This window comes from Manacus vitellinus, unplaced genomic scaffold (assembly GCF_001715985.3).
Source record: "Manacus vitellinus isolate BGI_N305 unplaced genomic scaffold, ASM171598v3 scaffold_12_pilon, whole genome shotgun sequence".
In the NCBI taxonomy this organism is placed as follows: domain Eukaryota; kingdom Metazoa; phylum Chordata; class Aves; order Passeriformes; family Pipridae; genus Manacus; species Manacus vitellinus.
In genome coordinates, this window is record NW_021938949.1 from 18306365 (window position 1) to 18326864 (window position 20500).

General features: G+C 47.9%; 1 protein-coding gene across 2 annotated transcripts in view; it reads left to right on the forward strand.

The window, feature by feature from the left end:
• Positions 1-296: 296 nt before the first annotated feature.
• SEC14L5 (SEC14 like lipid binding 5) overlaps positions 297-20500 on the forward strand; it is a 33705-nt gene continuing 13501 nt past the window's right edge. The window contains exons 1-7 of one of the 2 annotated variants that reach the window (XM_029965995.1): positions 912-1122; positions 1764-1877; positions 2250-2325; positions 16310-16459; positions 16581-16712; positions 18839-18967; positions 19596-19791. In XM_029965995.1, the coding sequence (XP_029821855.1) occupies positions 1861-1877; positions 2250-2325; positions 16310-16459; positions 16581-16712; positions 18839-18967; positions 19596-19791 (700 nt within the window). In that variant the 5' untranslated portion in view covers positions 912-1122; positions 1764-1860. Of the gene's footprint in view, positions 422-911; positions 1123-1763; positions 1878-2249; positions 2326-16309; positions 16460-16580; positions 16713-18838; positions 18968-19595; positions 19792-20500 lie in introns of those variants that run through there. The other variant, XM_029965996.1, reaches the window with a different exon arrangement.

A 20500-nucleotide genomic window follows, 5' to 3' on the forward strand; every position in this document is an offset into this window, starting at 1 on the left:
TGCAGAGCTGGAGTTGGATGGATATTTAAGGAACAGACACACTCTGTGGTTCTGTCATTTCTTTCTGGTTTTCTTTACAAGAGAGTTGAACATATCTGTTTATAATTTGGGTGGAACACATGAGATGACTTTAAAACACGTCTCTTTGGTGTAAAAGCCCTGGGAGGATACAGGTCTGGAGCTAATACAGCTCAGCTGCCCAGTGGTAACACCTGGGAGTCTTAGTCCTTATCAGTGCTGGTCATCACCTGTAGCTTGGTGTGCAGAATACCCACCTTTTACTGCCTTTTCTGACTTTTTTTCCTTTTTTTCCAGGAATTATGGCAGGAGGCCCTCGTGCTTTGAGAAGCAGGATGACGGTCTCGCAGCTCTGTTTTGAGGAGAGGGCATAGAAGGTCTGCTGCCACTGCACTCTCCCGAGGTATGAAAGGTTTCTAGGGCAGGTGTGAGTTATCAGCTGTCTTTTTTCCACAGCTCCCTGTGGATGTAATAGTCACTGGCTCTTTTTCTCAACGTTCCCTCAGCTGGAGAAGTAGAGGCAATAAACCTGTGGCAGTCGGGTCCAGCTGCTGCCAGGGAGCAGGGGATCTGTCCAAGCAGCATCGTGAAGGCTGCTGGGCCACTGCTTGTGCTGTCCTGTTGTTCTGTGACTTCATTTCTGGGCTGTGGGGGATTCCAGACTGGCTGCTCTGTCCTGAGGCTTCCTGCTGTGGAGGTCCCTGACCCTCTCCTGCAGAGGTGCAGGAGCTCCTGGTGTGACAGCGAGGTCAGAACAGGGAGCACGATCCCAGCTCCTCGTGCTCTGTGTGCAGGGGGTGGGACGGTTCCTGCCCTAGTCATGTTACAGCGTTGCCCTCCAAGGTGCCCGGTGCCCCCTGGCTCGGGTGTCCGATACCCGATCGCTGCCAGGGGTGTGCTGGGCCCTGCCCCGCGCGCTGCACTCGGGGCTGGATGCTCTGCTCTTGGGTTCTCTCTGCACTGACTGGCTCAGCACCACTGGACTGGCTTTTAGTACCAGTCACACTTAGAGATCCAGAGAGTCCTGGGCTTTGCTCCTTGGATAATGTGATCCTCTGCAGATGATTGTGCCACCCCATTCCTACAGACATTCCCGGTTCTCAGGTACTCAAACTTTTTCAAGTCCTTTTCCCCTCTCCCTTGCTTAGATTGCACCGTGTAATGGCATTTTGCAGCAGACTTTGAGGGAGAATCTATTGCTGTTTGCATTTTAATTCATGTTTCAGCTCAGGTTTTGGGCTCAAAATGTCAGGGATAAGTTGTCTTACTGCTCTGACGTTTGAGTTCAGTGCTACACTGTCATGTTGCCGAGGGCTGTGTCTGCTTAGCAGTGGAATTTGAGTGGGGTGGAATCAGCACAGTCTCCAACCAGCCATCCAGCCTTTTGTGCTCCTGATGTTCACAGATGGTGTTAGAGGGAGCAATACAAAGGAATTCCTAAAGGAATTGCAGAAAGCAGCCTAATAACCTTTTTTTTAATGGTTCATGTGCTTCCTTGAGATGCTGGTTACTGATGCATATTTGAGGGTTAAAACCCTGGCAAGAGAGTGTGAGGGAGGAATCCTGATGAGAACAGTGAGAGGTGGTTGGGAGCAGCGAAATGCTGAGGGCTGAATTGTTCCCCTTGCCTGCAGCTCTTGCCTCAGTTCAGCTGGAACAGTGGGCATCCAGGCAGTGGGATGTGATTGCCAGCTTAGCATCAGGCATGTTCTTTCAGCAGGCTGTTTCCTCTTCCTTCCTTTCAGTGGGCTAAAACAACTCAAGGCTACTTTGTGCACAAAAGCATTTTAACACCAAGATTCGGGAAGCTGTGGAAGCTTTTAACGGGGAGGACTTTGCCTAATGACTACAAATGTAATGTAAGAAAGAGGGGTACAGGGAAGAATCACCCTGTAAGCTTTGTAAGGCTCCTAAGTCGGGCTTCTTCTCCAGAGTGTGATTGATTCTGGCTTTACATCTCTGTTTTGTGCTTTAATTGTTGTGAGTTGTTGGAGCTCTAAGTTGTTGGGAAGCTGCACAGGGTGCTGCTGTGTGCTGGACACAGCCCTGGACTGGGACTGCAGAGACTAGTCTCTTCTGTCTCTGCCACTTACTAAACAAGATATTCTGTCTAATATATATCTCCTCTCTATTTGTAAAAAGAGTTAAGGCTTCTAGTAAGGTCTGTCAAAATTACTTAGAACGTATTGCGCTGTCTGGATCTAAAATGTTCCAATTTCTGTCTGTTCCAGGTGTGTGGTAAAAATGGTGCAGAAATACCAGTCCCCAGTTCGAGTCTACAAATATCCCTTTGAGCTCGTCATGGCAGTGAGTAACACTCAGCACGTCTCCTGCTCCAGCTGCTCAGGGTGCAGCCTCGGGCCAGTGGGAGGGGGGGGACTGTGGCTGTGGCTGGATCTCTGTGGCAGCCCTGTGGGTACAGTGCAGGAACAGAGGCTCAGCTCTCCTTCCATTTTCCGTGAAAAATAAGAATCGATATCTCAGTATTTTGAGAGAGGCAGCTTAGTCGTTAGAAGGGAAAAAAAAAAATCCAACAAAACCTTCTGTAATTATTCTTTGACAAGGAAGGAAAAAGATTGTGACATTCAGTTAGGAAGGGTCAGTTTGTGGCCTTCTCACCAAATGCCCCTTGGTTCAGAATCTCTCCAGATGTGATCCCAATCAGCACTGTAGGATGGGTGTATCTAGAACTGGATTCTGAATGATACTGATCTTTTGGATTTGGTTAAAAGCTGGAAATCTTTTGAAAAAATTCTTCTGTATTTTTCTTCCCTATCCACTCCATGGCTGAACTGCTGGGAGATCTCTCTCCAAGTTTTGTGATTTCCACAAGGGGCTTCAGAGCTGTCATTGAAGGTCATTCAGTGGTGATGCAGACAGTTGTTGTGACCATGGCAGATACCTTAAGTGATTTTCTGGACTTGGTCACAACTGGGTGTGAGTCAAATACCCTTCTGAAAGGTTTGTTGCTTGCATTTCAAGGGCAGCCCTGAGCATTTGGGCGTTGCCCAGAGATGCTTATGGAGTCTTGCAAGGCTTTGCTCTGTAATCTGTTGGGCATTTCAGTCCCTGAGACTTGATTTCTTTAGCCTATTAGGGCCCAAGAATGAAGATGGAAAACTACAGCCATTGCAGGCAGCTGAAATTCCCATGAATGGAAGGGAGAGCCTATATTGTGTTCTTCTTGGCAGTGTTTCCTCTTCTAGTTTCCTGGGAAATACATGCCATAGGATCTGTTTTATCCAGAAGAGCCTCCAGTCTTCTATTTCAATAGTTAAAGCTGGGGGAGACATTGTTTGTTCCTCGGTGTGAATAACAGACCCCAAAGGGAGCAGCAGCTCAGTGGTTCCTGTTCACGCTCTGCTCATCCCAATCAACACTTCTTTTGGTGACAGTCCCTCCCAAATCCACACCCCCATCTCCATTTTTCCCCCCAGTCTTACTGGGATTTGCCACATCTGTTTAACAGTAACATGCCATGAAGTGCCCTGACCAGTCTGGGGCTGGTGTTTGTGGTGGTGAAGCTTTCCTGGCTGTGTTCTTTGCTCTCCCAGTGCACCCTGTGTGAGAATAAGACACAGTACTTGTGATGAAGGTACTGGTAGCCTTTGCTCCATGCACACCTCCCCACATTCCTGTTGTCTCTATTAGCAGGATAAACCTACCACCAGATGCTCCTCAATTGATTGGCTGCTAATATAGGAGGGCTGCCTCGAGACAAATCCTCTCTAAGCTTGTTAGCACATGCCTGAAGGCCAGGGGCTCGTGGGGTTAGTTTTCAAGTGGGTTAGTTTTATTTGCTTTCAGTTTTTCAACATAACAGGATAAAGTTCCCTGGGATTTCAGGGCTGGGTTTGTGAATGCCATCCTTTAGTTGTTCAGCAAACCTTAGCAAAGTTGTTAGTCCTCCTCCTTATGAAGAAGTTCCGTGTCCAGGGTGACCCAGAGGACTGTGCAGTGGAGCAGCGAGGTGAATGTAGACCCCTTAGTCCCACCCTGATGTCCTGTGAAAATCATGTGTTCACAGCAGGCCCTGGTACTGGAAAGCAGCATTTCAGCCTGGTGGTGGTCTGTGCAGGCTGAGCTGGGTGCAGGCTTTGCTCCCACAGTTGGTGTGTTCAAAGGAGCTCCCGCTCGTGTGGAGGCAGCGAGGATCTGGCAGAGCTGTCAGGTACCAGCTGGCAGTTGCTGGAAGTTTTGCAGGGAGAGTGGGCGTGTGTAGTGAAGCTGTTTTGCTCCTCAGCACGTGGCATTGCTGTTAATCTGCTTCACCATAAATCTGACAGCAGCTTCCTCAGCACTGGGAACCTGACATTCAGCTGCTTTCATCTTTTCCCCTCAACTGCTTTGTGGGAACCTTTGGAGTGCCGAGGTCTCAGGCTGTGGTAGGAAAGCAGAGGTCACAGGGTGACCTCAAGACACCCCTAGTTTTACAGATCTCTAGGCACCCTTCAACCTGACACATTTGTGCTTAATTCCTCCTCTGTATAATGGGGAGGGCCATACCTCATGCCAGCCTGAACAGACCACAGGAAGTAAGTTAGGAAAAGTATTTTTCCCTCAGAACTTCAAATGTTTGGACCATACTATAGAAAACAGTGTGTGTGCTTTGCTCACACATGAGCTTTGCTTACATATGTGTCTGAGAAATAGGGTTGTCACAGCCAAATGAGGCAAACAATTCCCTGCTTCCTGGCCTGGCTCACACACACGGGGTTTCTCATGCCCTTTGTTGTGCCCTGGAATCAGGAACGTGGTTTATCCTCCTTGGACTTGTGCAGAGGGATGTGTGTGAGCTCATCCTCTGCACAGCTCGGGGCTGTGCTCCACAGATGAGCCCCTGTGTCAGGGTGACTGTCTCTGGATTCACACTCTGCTCTTCACTAATGCTCCTGCAGCTTTGTTTGGGTGTTTGCAGGCAGGAGATTTGATGTGAGTTCCAAGTCCTTGGAAGGACATTCCCCTTCTTGCTGCCTTTGCCAGTCCTGTGCATCTGAGGCAGTACAGAGGAATCAGCTTAGCAGTTTTTTTCTGGTCACTTGGGAGTTCTGAATTTTTTTCTTTTTTTCTTGTCCTCCCTTCCAAAAAAAGATTTAAATAAAGAGTGGTTTTCCCACACCTGTTCAAGTTCATAGTAGTCACTTTTCATCTACTTTGTTCCTAACTTGGACTCACATTAAAGGATCAAAAATACTATGCTCTTCAAATTAGAACCAGTGCCTGACACCTTTATCCTTTATACTTGAAAAGAAACTTGACTTCTGTTATGCTTTGTTATCCTGTCATGTTCTTCCTTTCCATTTTATCTCTTTTTTTGTGTGTCTCCTTTTAAATGGAGCTGTTCCTTCCAGTGGATTGTCCATGCCTCTCTGGGCCTGATCTTGTCTTCCCTTCAGTTAGATCAGCAGATTTGACATTGCACATCTTCTGATTTTATCTTAGAGCCAGAAAATCCCCAAGTATGAACTTACTTATAATTTTCTTTGTGTAGCAGTTGTAGTTAGAAAGCTGAAAGGGTTTTTTATACTAAAACGTTACAGTGAGGGGGAAAAATCCAGAAGTAGAGGTACCTCTGGCAGAGGTACCTCTGCCACATAACCCTTGAGTGAAAACTTCCTCTGATATTTGTGAGCCTTCTCTGATGTGTGGGGATGAGAATTTGGTTTGGGGGAGCAAGTCCTACATGCACAGTTGTGTAGGAAACAGAGCTCAGAGAGAGATTGCATATTTAATGTTATTTGCAGTCAATTATTAGGCTAGATGAGAGAGCTTTAGCTGGAGGGTTTTAGCTTTGAAAGTAGTAGGGAGTTGTGTTCCTGTTATTTTTAGGAGTGCCTCAGCCCTTCAAGCTTACAGTTGACATCTACCGTTTTCACACACTTTATAGGATTCACTAAAATTGCTTAGGATGGAAGCTACAGGTCTGGAATAGCCCCCCAGGGACCTTACAGGGTCTTCTGTACGTGATGGATAATTTGAATTGCTGCACTGGTGGTGTAAATGAGAAATCCCTCCCAGCGCTTGGCAATGGTTTGCTCCTCTTGCCACGTTTACAGTGCACTTCATGTTCAGCTCTAACTGCTGCTAAGAGCAGTTCATGGTTTGTGCTGCAAGAGAAGGGCCTTTCTGCACTGTTACCTAAAAAATATGTCCTGGTTTTGAGAAGCCAGAGCCCAGATGAGGCGTTGGGGAGTTCGCAGGGGCCGCAGCTCCCGCTGTGTGTGCAGCTGTGCTCCGTGCTCAGGGCGAGCTGCTGTGCAGCCCCACATGTGCCTGCTGTGAGTCAGTGCTGCCTTCTGCTTGACCTCCTTTCTTGGCTGCCCACGGCATGTGCTGACACATATCTGAGCACGGGGAGCTGGGTGTCCTGAGCACACACATGAACAGGGCTGGGGAGTGTTTGCTGTGCTGGGGGAGTGGTGCCCCTCGGGCTGGGGGGTTCCTGCTGCTGCAGCGTTGGTTGGGGTGGGGGTGGCTGTTCTGGGGGGCTCTCAGGCTCCCTAATACATCTGTGGCAGCCCAGGATTTCCCTGCCTGGGTCTGCAAGTGAAAGTTTGGTCATCTGAGGTCCTGACCTGCTGCCTGCACTTCCAAGCAGCTCCAGGACTCTTTTTCTGGTTTAGTGGCAGTTCAGTGTTCACAGAATCCCAGAATAGTCTGGGTTGGAAGGGACCTTAGAGACCATCCAGTGCCACCCCTTGCCATGGGCAGGGACACCTTCCACTAGCCCAGGTTACTCCAAGCCCCGTCCAACCTGGCCTTGGACACTTCCAGGGATGGGGCAGCCACAGCTTCTCTGGGCAACCTGTGCCAGGGCCTCAGCACCCTCACAGCCAAAAATTCCTTCCTAATATCCCACCTAACCCTGCCCTCTGGCAGTGGGAAGCCACTGTCCCTTGGCCTGTATCTCCATACCTTGTCCAAAGTCTCTCTCCAGCTCTCTTGTAAACCTCCAGTGTTCTTTACATTTAGTTGATCTGGAGTTCTTTATTTGACAGGAAATTAATGGTATCTACATCTGTTTTAGCTCAGTACAGTTTGAGTGTTGGGAGTTCTAACAAACTGAATGGCAAATTTAATTCAGACTACAACCATTGCAGGTTTATTTAGAATCAGAAATTATTTCTCATTGAGTAAGCAGCAGAAATACTCCTTCTCCATCATCTTTACTCTCTCATCCTGTACACAGGGTCATGGCCCATCAAAAGCAAACATCCATGATCCTGATGTGAGATGTCTTTCTCTCATGCCCGACCCTGCTGAAGCAGTGCTGATGATTGTCCCTGGATCTGGCAGTGGACAAACTGACTTTTGACTCCTGCCCCTGAATAATCAGCCTTCACTACCCTGGCTGTTTGCACACTGGCAGAGCTGCTTTGCAGACACTGGAGTTTTGCTCCCTTACAGCAGCTGAGGATCTGGCCCAGGGTTACACACAGGAGTCAACCATCCAGTACAGCTAAAATCAAAATGCATTGCTGATTTCCCAATCATCCCGACATTCTTTTGTGTCACCAGTGTTAGGAGGCTTGGAGATGCAGACTAATTGAAAACAGCTCCTTGCTGGTTTAGCTGCAGGAGAAGAAACTCTGGATGCTGGAGTTCAGGTGCTGACAGCCAGAATTGCTTTCCACACACTTTTTTCAAATTTATTTTTATATTTGTGCCATTTCAGCATCAGCATGCCTTGTGTTAAAGAGGTTAGATTTGAAGTAGCTTTATTTAATCACTTCTTCCTGTTGCCTTCAGCAGATTGAGTGTATGAAGAGACTACTTAAATCCTGATAAGTTGGGTGTGCCCTCCTCCCTAATGCTGTCTTACAGAGCTTGATGTTGCACTGGCTGATGTGGTGATGCTTTTGCAACAGAACCTGTGAGTCCCCTTTGCTATTTAACACCCCCATGTGCTCAAAAAGCTTGCAGCACACATTGGTAACAGATAAATGGGGTGTGAGAGCAGGATAAGGTACAAACACAACGATGTCTAGCGAGGATCAGTCAGTGCCATGGGTTTGTTTAGAGTGACAGTTCAATGTGTGTGTTCACAGCACAGCCAGGTCTCCAAGGCTGCTCTGTCTGCATAAACTGTGCACATTGAGTGTCTGGGTCAGCTGCAGTGCCCACAGCACAGATGCACCACAGGATAACTGGGAGCTCCCTGAATTTTAATTCCAGATTGGGATATCCCCATCTGGAGCTCCAAGTTGTTGCCACTATTCTGGTATCATCACAGGCTGGTTTTAAGTAAAGAAAAGCAGAATGTTAGCTTAAAACATTTGATGCTGGCTCACAGCCTCTGCTGTCAAATGTGAGCTCTGGAACCAAGAGAGCACTTGCTGCAGGGGAATGGATGAGTTGCTGGCAGCTGGAATCCCTTAGAAGCAGCAGTGATGGCACAGAGGGCTGTGTGGAGCAGCCAAGGAGCTGCCAAGGAGCTTGGAGTGGAGCTCTCAGTGCAGCAGCTGCAGGAGTGTGAGGGGAGGAGTTCCTGCAGTGGCCTCTGTGTCCCTGGGTAGCTGCAGATGACACAGGGTAGAGCTTTGCAGTGTGTATCCAGCGTGCCCAGTGCTTGGAAGCTCCTCTGGAGCTGCTGTGATGTGGATAATGGCCTTTAGATGCTGTCTGCAGTGGTATTGCTGGGTGGCAGTGCCCTGGAGATCAGGAGAGAATCAATGTGCAAAGGGGGAAAATGCTTCAAAACAGTTATTCTTGGTGTTCTGTCCACGTCATGGCACATGGCAGTGCTGGGTTAACAGCACTCAGTGATCCTGCAGGTCTTTTCCAAGCTTAAGGATTCTGTGACACAGAATGTCCTGATAACAATCTAAGCAGTAGTTAAGAAATAGATACTTCCCTGCCAAACAGGATCTGCTCTCTCTGTTACCAATTGTTATAGATTTTGGATGTAGATGTTACAGATTTGTTATGGATGTCATAGACTGTTAGGTCTGTAGAACTTGCCTCCTGACAAGTCCTCTCTGGAAGCAGGTGATCTGTCTGCAGCCATATTCTGTGCCTTTAAAGAAGGCACCTTCCCTTTCCCTTCTTTTTGCTGTGTTTTGAAGGTGAGTTTGCTGTGACTGTCAGAAGCTATTGAGTTAACATTTTATGAACTTAGAGAGAATCTAGTGTTGACTCAAGACATGATGCTCCAGCGTGACTTGATGGCTTGAAACCTTGCTGTCAAGACACACTATAAATATCCCCTCAGCTCACTGCTGAGAAGCACCAGAGCTCTGAGAGTGCTGCTCTGTGTGTCAGCTGGGCTGGCTCTGCACAGCTGCTCTGTGTGTGCAGCCCTGGGCCTGCCACCACCTCCCCCTGGCACCCAGCACGTCCAGGGTGAGCAGGAGTCAGGCTGAGCAGAGCTGACAGTGCCCCTGAGATTTTTGGGGTGGGAGGTTTTGGGGTGGAGAGTGTTTGGTGAGTGCTGTTTGTCACGGCTGCTGGATGGTGTAAGGGCTGCTGTGGGGAAGAAGCTGATGGAGGAACTGCTTATTCATTCAGAGTTCTGGAGAACTGCTGGCAACATCTGCACATCTGGCCTGTCTGTGGGGATCACACAAGCCTCTGAGAGCTTTGTTTTGACACTGCTAAGACCCCATTTTCTGGGCAAGAGTGGTTTAGGAGAGGATGGTGCTGGCACCATGTGTGGCTTGGAGGAGATTTACACTAATTCAAAGAGTCTGTGCAGGATAGTCCCTTCTCCAGCTAAAACCAGGCTTATTTCCTTGAAGGATAAATTGTGTCTCAAGCTTAATCTGATCAGTAGAGGGATAGATGAGCTCTGAAGTGAGCTCCAGTTCAATGGCACAGCAGCTCAGCGCAAGGAGACACAACACAGCTGGAGGTATCACCATTATTTTGTGTTCCAGCAGTGATTAAAAGACTCTTCTCTTGTCCACTGAATGTGTAGGTGCAGAAGACAAATAATAAACTCTTCAGCAGGGATTAAAAGCAGTGATAAAATTTAGAATCATCGCCAATTGTTCCATCTCAGCCAGGATGGATTTGTTTTAACTACTAAGCCCAAGTCTGACCCTGAATCATGGCCAGTCTGTATAAATTCTCACAGCAGCTTCTGGCAATGACAGATTGTCCTTCCAAGGAGCCATTTGTAAGCTTTGTGAGCCACTTTTTGATTCTGGAGTCACTTAGAACACTAAGTGTGTGCTGGCCACTGGCTTGCTGTGTTTTTCTCTGTCAGGTGTTACCCAAGCTGTCTGAGTCCCTCCCTGCTTTCCAGTTTTGGTTCTCTCTTTCCACACTGGGCTGTGGCAAACCTGTCCACTCAGGAGCAGTGCTTCAGGGATAAGGTGTCCCCTCCATAGCTTTCTGTAAAGGCTTTGTTGTTGTCCCTGCTCAGACACGGTGCTGGTTTCCTGGGGTAGCTTTGTGCAGCTGCAGGGCTCGTTTCAGGAGGCTTCTGTGGCCCTCAGATGTGCCTGTGTTGTGATAGGCACTGCTGCTCCCTGAATTGTTTCTTTCACCAAAAGCTGAAGAAATGAAGCAAATCCTTGGCTGTAGTCCAGGCAGAGATAACAGTGGGTCAATGTTTGTAGCCTGAGTGCTGTTGTCCAGTGGACTTCTCACTGGAAGATCATTTTCCTCTTGCCAGCAAAAGTTTCTTTTTCTCCCCTCAGGCCCCAAAGAGTTTTGCTGTGGATGTCCTGCACCTCCTTAAAATGAAGTTCCCTTTCCCCTGACTCCAGGGCATTTCTGTATCCCAGATATCCATTTGATCCCTCCCACATTGTTCCCTGTGTATTTTATTTTGCACTGCTCTGGTCAGTGAGAATTTGGTCTCTGTTCTGTTCAAAGCATGGGGATTGTTGTGTCTGGTGAATGTAGGTGCAGACTGGTTCCCTTCAGCACCAAGCAGTAGGAGGAACTGCAAGGTGGAATTCCTTTTTCCTGGAAGGCCATCATCTGAAAACACCTGAATCTGCAGAGGAATATTTCTGTGTCATTAGAGCTGCTCAAAAGCTGATCCAAATCCATCCACTTCCTACTTCAAAGTGATGAGGGGTCTTTCTCTTGCTCCTCATCATCTCTTCTCAAAGGAATGATGATCTGGGCATCTTTGGCACAAAACCTGGAGTCGGATCTCCTCCTTATTTCCCATTCCTCTGAGCACAGATGTTCCTTTTTCCTGGCAATCTGCACGTGGCTGTAACATGACCTCGAGGAATCTTGTTAATTAATACAGATTTAAACTGTGGTTGATCATGAAAGTTTGAAGTGTTTTAGCCACAAGGATGAAACACTTATCCTTGTAACATATTCATATAATATTGACTACAAGTTTCTGTCTACATCAGGTGCATCACAGTTTAGTTCCTTTGTGCTCTACACAATATAATTTCTCCCCAATTGCACTTCTGAAGGTCCCTCTCAAATTTGTCTCACCATCATACAGGAGTCAGTGAGTAGTTTTTCCCTCTTTTTTATTTAGGTATTAATTAATAACTCATTAAGGTACAACTAAATCATCAACCAAAAGCTGCCCCTTGAAGCACACGGGAACCACTCTGGGCCCAGCAGAGCCTGGGCTGGAAGAAGCTGCCTGGAGGTGTGTGGGGGGGTTGGTTGGTGAGGTGTTTTGTTTCAGGCAGTAAATCAGTGGTTTCACATCCCTGTTGTTTTGATTCCTGAGGCCTCTGTTGTGTAATTGCTCTGGAGGTCACTTGCAAGAAAAGGATGTTGAAACCCAGGGAGGAGAAGCAGGAGGAGCTGTCAGAAAGGATCCTGCCCGCCAGCCGTGTGCTGTGGGTCCTGTGGGAAGAGCAGAGGCACAGCTGTTAGACAGGAGGGGCAGGAACACACCTGCACTGTCACCTGGGGACTGGGAAGGTGCAGGGCTGGACAGGAGCCTCTGCTCTGGAGCAGAAGGGGTTAAGCAGGTGAAGCAGGAGGTTGTAGAGGAGGCTGATTTCCCCCTTTCTCTGTGGCTGTGAGGCTTTAGAATGTCACTTTTCCGTTTTGACACATGTGTTTTTGTATCATTTGCTCTGTTTGGCATCTGGCTGATCCTCAGGGCGATCTCTCCCCACGGCTGTGGGGTTACTGTGTGTTTGGCCAGCAGCTGAGGACACTTTCAAGCGTGGCTTCTTCTGTCGTTCTCAAACTCTCTTCTCACAACCTGATGTTCATCTCTCAGTGTTGGTCCCACAGTTTGGCCAGCACAGGTACAACCACTGGACACGTTTCCCAGGAGATCAGAGAGCAAAACCTTGGCCAGAGCACTCTACTGATTTCACAGTCAGCCATCTCACTATTAATTGATTGTTGCTCAATGTGATTAATCATCTGTCAGCCTCAGTGGCACTGAAGGGTCTTTGCTGGGGTGCAGAGATCACTGTAAGTTGGAAATATCCTTGTCCTAGTTTGGGTTCCCTGCAGTGTGAAAGGAAGATCTGACACCACTGAGACCTTGAGATCTTAAACTTTCCTGTGAATTTTAACTTTTTTTAGCTAGAAATTGTTTCACTTGTAATGTTTCTTTCATTTAATTTCTTTGTTGTTGATTTTTTTTCATTTCAACAGGCTGCCAGCTGCATTTAAATTATTGTATGTTCTTTACATTTGGAGGCACCCAAAAATAATTAGTTCTAAGCAAACTATCTCAAAGAATACAAACAGATCCCAAATCCCTCTGTCTTCACTCAGCCCTCCTGTGAAATTTAATGTGTAATTTCAGTTTCGGGACTGCAAAGATTTAAATGACACTTTGGACTTGTTGGTCACAACAAAATGTTTTGATTTTTGCAACAATTCTTTTGTGTAAGAAATCTAGGGGGAACCAGGTTGATGTAGGGAAGGACACTAGTGGGTCTGGGCCACCAGCTCTTGTGAAATGGTTGGTTTGGGTATGAAGAGAGCACGTTAATCTGAACCTTTAAGAAAATAGTTGTTGTAAAGTGCTCAAGTGTGAGCTGGTTCTGCCAGTCCAGGTTAATCCCAGTGGGATTTAGAGAAAGAGAAGGAGTGGCTTCATGGAGCCATCCCTTATATGTATATTTGATCTGTTGAAAATTTCAATCATCAAGGTGCTTGTCTGACCCACAGTACTGTTTAACCCCCAGTGGTGGCACAATAACTGCTGTTATTCCTTATGGGATGAGGGCAGAGAAGGCAGAGGCAAATCATAGCTCCTATGTATTAGCCAGTTCAGAGTTCCTGCAGCAGGGAGCTGAAAGAGCCAGTGCAGGCAGCCAGAGCATTAAAACAAGCTAACAAATACTCTGTGCCTTTCATTTGTCTGTGGTTCAGCTTGTGCTCTGCAGAGTCACAGATGAGCAGAAATCCCAGCTAGGCTGGCAAGGGTTTGAAAAAAAATTAAACATTTCTCTGGCTTTATAACTCCCCTCAGTGTTGGAGCAGAAATAGGCTGTTGCATATGGATCCTGATTTTGATAAGAGGGTGCAAAGATGGGCTGCTGTCCCACTCAGCTGTGTCTGCAGGGATGGAAGGTCTGGGTGCTCAGGGAGCAGCTTTGTTGTGCCTGCAGCGCGGGGCCTCAGCTGTCCTTCATGTGATCTCAGGCATCTTCCCTGCTGTATTTTTAGAGCTGTTGTGCAAAGAAGATTAGCAAAGGACTTAATATCAGTGTGGATATGGATTCTTTCTCAAATATGGCAATGTTCTCCCTCTTTAGGTGATGGGTTTGGGCGCTGTCGTAGCTCTGTCACCAGGGCTGTGCATTGATATGTGCCTCTCCCTGGCCTTTCCTGCTTCTCCAGATGTGGTTTAGCTGTCTGAAGTAGTGGCTGCACTCCCTTAGTCCTGGTCTTGGTTTTGCAGGAATTAATGCCAGTTTATTAGGGAGCCTGTCTGCAGCTGGGTCAAGTGCATCCTTAGTGGGGAAGGAGTGAGTGATGTGTTGAGATCCAGGGGCTTTGTCTTCAAGTGGGAGCCAGAAGCACCTGGATCCAGTGGTGATGTGGGTGGGTTCACACTGGCCATTGTGGCCTTTCAGGGGTGAGGGGGCACTTAGAGCTCAGTGCTCCTGGTGAAGGTTTTCACTGAGGCCTTTGGAGGGTCCTGGTCCCAGAAGAGCAGCTCTTGTTCCTCTGCAAACTCCCTCAAATGTTTCTGGCACAGCTGCACCCCTGAAGGAGTAGAATCACAGACTGGTTTGGGTTGGAAGGGACCTTAAAGCCCACCTCATTCCACACCCTGCCATGGGCAGGGACACCTTCCACCAGCCCAGGTTGCTCCAAGCCCTGTCCAACCTGGCCTTGGACACTTCCAGGGATGGAGCAGCCACAGCTTCTCTGGGCAACCTGTGCCAGGGCCTCACCACCCTCACAGGGAAGAATTTTTTCCCAATATCCCACCTAAATCTCTCTTCTTTTAAAGACCATTCACCTCTGTGCTATCAAACTGTTCACCCTTGTTGTGGTGTCAGCTGGGGCAGCCTTCTCTCAGGGTAGGGCTTTCAGTGACACTTTTTGCAAGTGTGTTAAGGGCACATGGAAGGAGTGACACAGGGCAAACAGCTGAAAAATAGTTGCTAAATATTCTGTTATCCCAGTGGCCTACAAAGGTGTTCTCAGCTTTCACTGTCTGGCTGCTGGGACTGCAGTAACTGAGAGTGGGTGGCCTGGAGGCACTGGCTGGTCTGTGCTGGAACAGGGAAGAGCAGCAAGGCAAAGGCTTTGGCCTCGGGATAGCACTGGATGATAGCTGGAGTCTGGAGAGGTGTCCCCCTGCAAGTGTCCTGTGACAATGCCTGACATCTATCCATGAATTCCCATCACAACAAATTAAGCTTCTTAAAGCAGTGCATGTGCTTTTGCTGGCTGGAGCCACATGGATCAGTGTTGGGAACGGTCACTTACCATGGGAAGCTTTGTATTTATCTGCACTGGTTTAGTTTTCCCTGGGATAAGACTGAAATGCATAGGTAGAGGTTCTCCCAGAAATGTGGCAGAGCAAGCAGGACACTGCTCAGTGCCTTGGAGAGCAGGATTTAAAGCCCTGTGTGCTCTGTTATGTCCAGAATTCCAGCTGGCACTTCCTGCACTTCCCTCCTGATACTGAGCAACACGATAATCTGAAATAACTCCTTTCCTGTCCAGAGCTCCAGGAGCAGGAGATCTGGAATGTGTCCTTAAGTGCCTGGGCTATTTTAGGAGCAGGGGCCATGAATCCATGCAGGGGCAACCAGCCTTTGCTTTGCTGTGGGAAGAGGGAATGTGGCTGCTCTGGGCACACTGAGAGCCCAGCTGAGCTCGAGAATTATCCCATTAATGTTTCCTTTGTGGTGGAGACTTCTCTCCTGAGTAGCTATGTTTTTATGCACTACATAAAATGGTTGTGTCTTATGGAAGATGGGAAGATGGCAGCACTTCCTAGAGGTTAGGGTTGGCCTTGGAATGGTGGCAAAAAAATCTTAAAGCCCAAATGTGGAGCTCTGAGAGTAGAATGGAAGGAGAGCACAGATTCTCCTGGAACAGCTCTAGTGGAATTCTAGGCAGCTTGTGCAGCAGTCACATATCCACAACAGAATCACAACATGCAAGACATTTGTCAGAAATCCAGGGAAAACATTCTATCCTGCAAACATCTCAGAATATAGTAAGAGATGGAGAAGGGCGTATAATAAGAGATGCTCCTCTTAGGAAAAGAGGAGCAACAGTAGGTATGGCTCATACAAGTTAATTTGCTGCAAGTGCCATGGAAAACTGGCTTTCTGTTGGAGCTGATAAAGGGCTTTTCAGAGGGATGTGCTAATTAAAATAAGAAAGATTTCAGAACCAGGACAGAATTGTTTCAGAAATGGATAAAGCAAGGCAAAGTGAGCAGCCAATAATTTATGGTCTTACCCTTGATAGTTTAGGACCACTAGAACTGTTTGACACATCACATTTTAAGGTGCAGGAGTGTTAAATATTTTTTATAGCTTCTTCATACAGACAATATTGACTTGACCCAAAGATAATGAAATTCAAGTCTTTAGCCAGCAGAAATCAGCAGAGCTGTGCTTACTTTTGCCATGAGGCTCCTGATGATGAGTCCCTTCCTAGTACTCTAACAACAGGATTTTTTTTCTGCTTCATGTGTGAAAGAAAAATGATGTTAAGACATGTTTGGCTGATGACTGACTTGGTCCTGTCTCTGCTTGTAACTATTTTGCTTTAGCTTCACCTCTGAGAGAAGTGGAGCCAACACATGGGCTGAGGGGCCTCTGTTTTATTGGAGTTTTACTGTAAGGGAGCTAATTAGTTCAGGAAGAGTTAAAGCTGATCTACCCAGAAGCTGAACTTGCTTTGTTTTCACTTCCAGGCGTACGAGAAGCGCTTTCCTACCTGTCCAGAGATCCCAGTGTTTCTGGGGAGTGAAATCCTGCACGAATCCAGGAGTGAGGACGGGGCTATCCACGTCATTGAGCGGAGCTGCAAACTGAACGTGGACGCTCCCAGGCTGCTGAAGAAGGCAGGTGGAGCCTGGGGCACGGAGAGACCCGGGCTTTGTTGGCTCCTCAGGAGGGGTCCTGAAGTTGCTCTTTCTTCCTCTGTCTCTTTTTCCCCCTCCTTTTGGCTCTTCACCTCCTCAGATGGCAGGGGTGGAGTATGTGTTCTTCATCCAGAGGAACACTGTGAACTGGAGGGAGCGCACCCTGCGCATCGAGGCCCACAACGAGACCTTCGCCAACCGCGTCGTGGTCCGGGAGACCTGCAGCTACTCCGTGAGTGCCCTGGTTTGCTGGGCAGCCACGGCAGCCATGGGAATTGTGCACTAGTTACAGGGGGAAGGTGCTCGGAGGGATTTGGGCACTTCTGCAGCCCTGGACAGCAGCGTTTTGTGATCAGATACAGTTCTTTTGCTTCGGAGAGGGACTTTGGACAAGGGCCTGGAGGGCACAGGGAATGGCTTCCCACTGCCAGAGGGCAGGGTGAGATGGGATATTGGGAAGGAGTTCTTGTCTGTGAGGGTGGTGAGGCCCTGGCACGGGTTGCCCAGAGAAGCTGTGGCAGTCCCATCCCTGGGAATGTCCAAGGCCAGGTTGGACAGGGCTTGGAGCAACCTGGGCTAGTGGAAGGTGTCCCTGCCCATGGCAGGGGTGGGTAGAACTAGATGGTCTTTAAGGTCCCTTCCAACCCAAACCAGTCTGGGATTCTGCGATTTTGTAGGGTTTGAGAAACTCCTTTGGGTTGATTGGGATTCTCTGATTAGAGTGAGAGTAGAAAACAGAGGTGGTGCTCCAGGGCTGCTGGTATTCCCTAAGTTTCTTTTTGGTTGAAATTCAAGTTAATAAAAGCATCTGGATCTTCAGTATGTATCTGGATGTTTAGAATGGAACCCTTAATATTTGTTATGATGAAAGCCTGAGGGAAGTCTGACAATTAATTTTGCCCACAACTGAGTCAAAGTTTTAGCACCTTGTCATGATCTTCATGCTCTGAAGATCTGGAGAAAGGTCTTGTGCCTTATTTGTGGCCTGGGCTGTCTCTGTGCTTCATCTTCAGCACAGGGTGCCATTTCCCTGTAATTGTGCTCTTAGGGCTCGGTCACTGTTTAATAGCTTCAGCTGTTTCTGGAAGCAATCAGATACTGCTTTTTGTTCCTTAAACAAAAGTCCAGATCCTGTTACCTACCTGCCCTTTTGGCAGCTAGACAACAGCTCAGCTTCTTGGGAGTCAGCAAGCTGTGAGCAGCTCCAGGCAGGCGGAGGAGCTGAAAAGCTGTCAGCATTTTGGATGGCGAGGGGGTTCCTGAGCCAGAGATCACTTGGTGGCTGCATGGGGTGTCCTAAAAGCTGCAGTAAATCAAACTTCCATCATTGTCAAAGGTGCTGATGGGTCTGAAACGCTCGCAGGTCATCCCTGGGACCTCTCAGACATTGTTACACTTGCTGATTTTGGCTGTGTCCCGTGTCCTTCGGAAGGAAACGTCAGCATCTGGGCTTTGAGGGGAACAGGGTGGGAGCTCCTGGCTGCATCCTCAAGATGGTTCCCTGCTCTATTTTTACCAGTTCCCTTTTCCCTGCCAGAGTGCACCGGAAGCAGGTTTATTCTCATCTTTCCTTTCTTGCAGGGTTCTCTAAGGCAACTTGGAGAAATATGATCCTGCTCCTGCAGTTATTAAATGTGTCCCTGAGGAATCTGTCCATTATTGTATCTCTGTGTGGGGGCTGGAACTGTTGTTCCTTCATGTCAGTTTGTGAACAGCAGCACCTACAGAGAGAAGGCAGAGCCTTCCAGGAAAGGGTTAAGTTTAAAAGAGGAAAAGATTATATATGTTTTTACCATATATAGAGTAACTGAGGGGAAATGACTAGAAAGGAAAGGTGTGTTTTAAACTGAGTAGGAAAATTCCCTGCTCTGCCACGTCTCCAGTGTTTTGGGGGGAAGGCTGACATTAGTGGCTGAGTTTCCCATCCAAAACTAGAAAAAAACCCCCTGTTCTGCATTTTTCTTCATTGCAGCTATAGAAGTTTTAATTACATGTCCCACAAGGCCATCCCTTGTCTTTCCATAAGGAGCTCTTGACATGATGGTTTCAAATGGGTAGTTTCACTCCTATTTTAAGTGCAACTTTTGCTACTACTGTTACCTTTCAGGTCTGCTGGGGCAGAGGTGGGGTTTAACCTTCCCTTCCTCGTGCATGTGAAGGGTGTTGGGTTAAAAAACATTCATATGCCCTGTTTGTGATGAGTTTCTGTTACTCTGGGAGAATTAACCTGTTAAGTACAGTCAGTGCTTCCTCTGCCCCCTCACTCTGTAGCTCTGGAGATTTGCCAGTGTGGTGCCAGGGATGAGGGCCCTGTCATTCCACGAGGATGTGCCAACCCCACGTGTCCTTTGGGTGTAGGTTCACCCTGAGAACGAGGAGTGGACGTGCTTTGAGCAGTCGGCGTCTCTCGACATCAAGTCATTCTTTGGCTTCGAGAGCACGGTGGAGAAAATTGCCATGAAGCAGTACACCTCCAACATCAAACGGGTAAGATGGGTGCCACGAGCCCAGATCCCACACCTGCTCTGAGTGCTCCAATTTTCCTTTCTGGAATAGACCCAGTGTGGTTTTACACCCCTCGTTATGGCTCTGAAATCCCTCTGTTGGGCAAAGGAAGAAAAAAAGCCAGTGTGCAACGAGCAGAAAACAATCTGCTGGCTGGAATGTGGCTGTTCAGGGATGGAGCAGGCTGTGCCAGAGGAGGGTTGCAGTGGATGCTGTGGGTGCCAGGCTCCTTGGACAGTGGGGACACTGTTCTCGTGCAGGAAGGGAAAGTTCGGGGTGAAAACCAGCACCCTGTGTCTCTTGGGCAGAGCCACTTCCTTTCAGTGGCTGCAGAGGAACAGGGCAGCTGATTGATGGTTTGGGAGCAGAAGGAGATAAGTGTTTTAAGGGCAGCTGCATCCACAGTGCTGGAATTTGCCTGGCCAGTGTTGTAATTCCCCATTGATATGGGCCTTTCCTACAGGAGGGTTTACAGCAGGGTGATGCCGAGGGAAGGGGACAACATTTCCCTGCTGTTGTCTCTAGCAGTGTTAGTCATCTGCCCCGAGGGAAATCCTACACCTTGCTGGCTCTGGAGGCTGCTTTTCCTAACGGGAGTTTTCCCCTGCAGGGCAAGGAGGTGATTGAGCACTACCTGAAGGAGCTGATCTCCCAGGGGATCACCTTCATCCCGCGCTGGACCCCTCCGGCCGGGAGCGGGCGGGATGAGCCAAGCCCGGCTGTGGGACACGAGCCTGGTGACATCCCACTGGATCCTGGGGCTCCTGGCTCCCCCTGCCCCTCTGCAGAGGCTGCCAGCCCCGATGGTACGTAGTGCCCAAGCAGCAGCAGCTGCTCACAACCCTCGAGTAGCGCTGACTAAGGAGTTTATTTTTATTTCTTTTGGCATCAGGTTTTTCTTCTGGATTGTGGGTGAGGAGGAAGGAAAGTTATTTTCTTTTTTTTTTCAAGAAAAACAAACAATGGACCTTTTTCTTTTTTTTTTTTTCCCCTAAAACTGATAGGCTAAGAAAAGCTGCACAAGCAGGATGTTTTTGAGCTTAGAAAACAAATTGATCTGTCCTTTAAGGTGTTTTCTGCTTTAAACTGGAGAAGCTTAAAGGTGTCTTGAGTATGCTAGAATTGAATTATAATGAAGTATTTTGTCTGTTTCAAAATTCTTGGGGACCAGTTTGGATGGCTTTTGCCCCTATATCAGGCCAAGGCAAACTTGCAAAATGTTGCCTAATGCATTTCTCCCAGAAAATACCTGAACCAAAGTTTATCGTGCCTTGTGTTGGTCTGATGTCTTGTAGACTAAATAAAATACTTCTCTGAAGTAGGAGGCACCTTTGAATTTAGAGTTGTGGTATTAGAAACAGTTGTTGTCATTTCTCAGAAGAAAAGACAGCACTTGTTTTGCTGAGTGTGACTAGGGAAAAAGCTTGGAATTTGGAAATGTCAACAGTTCTGCTCTCACCTGACCTTCTCTGGTAGCTTTTCTGTCCTGGAATCCATTTGGAAAGAGATGGAGAT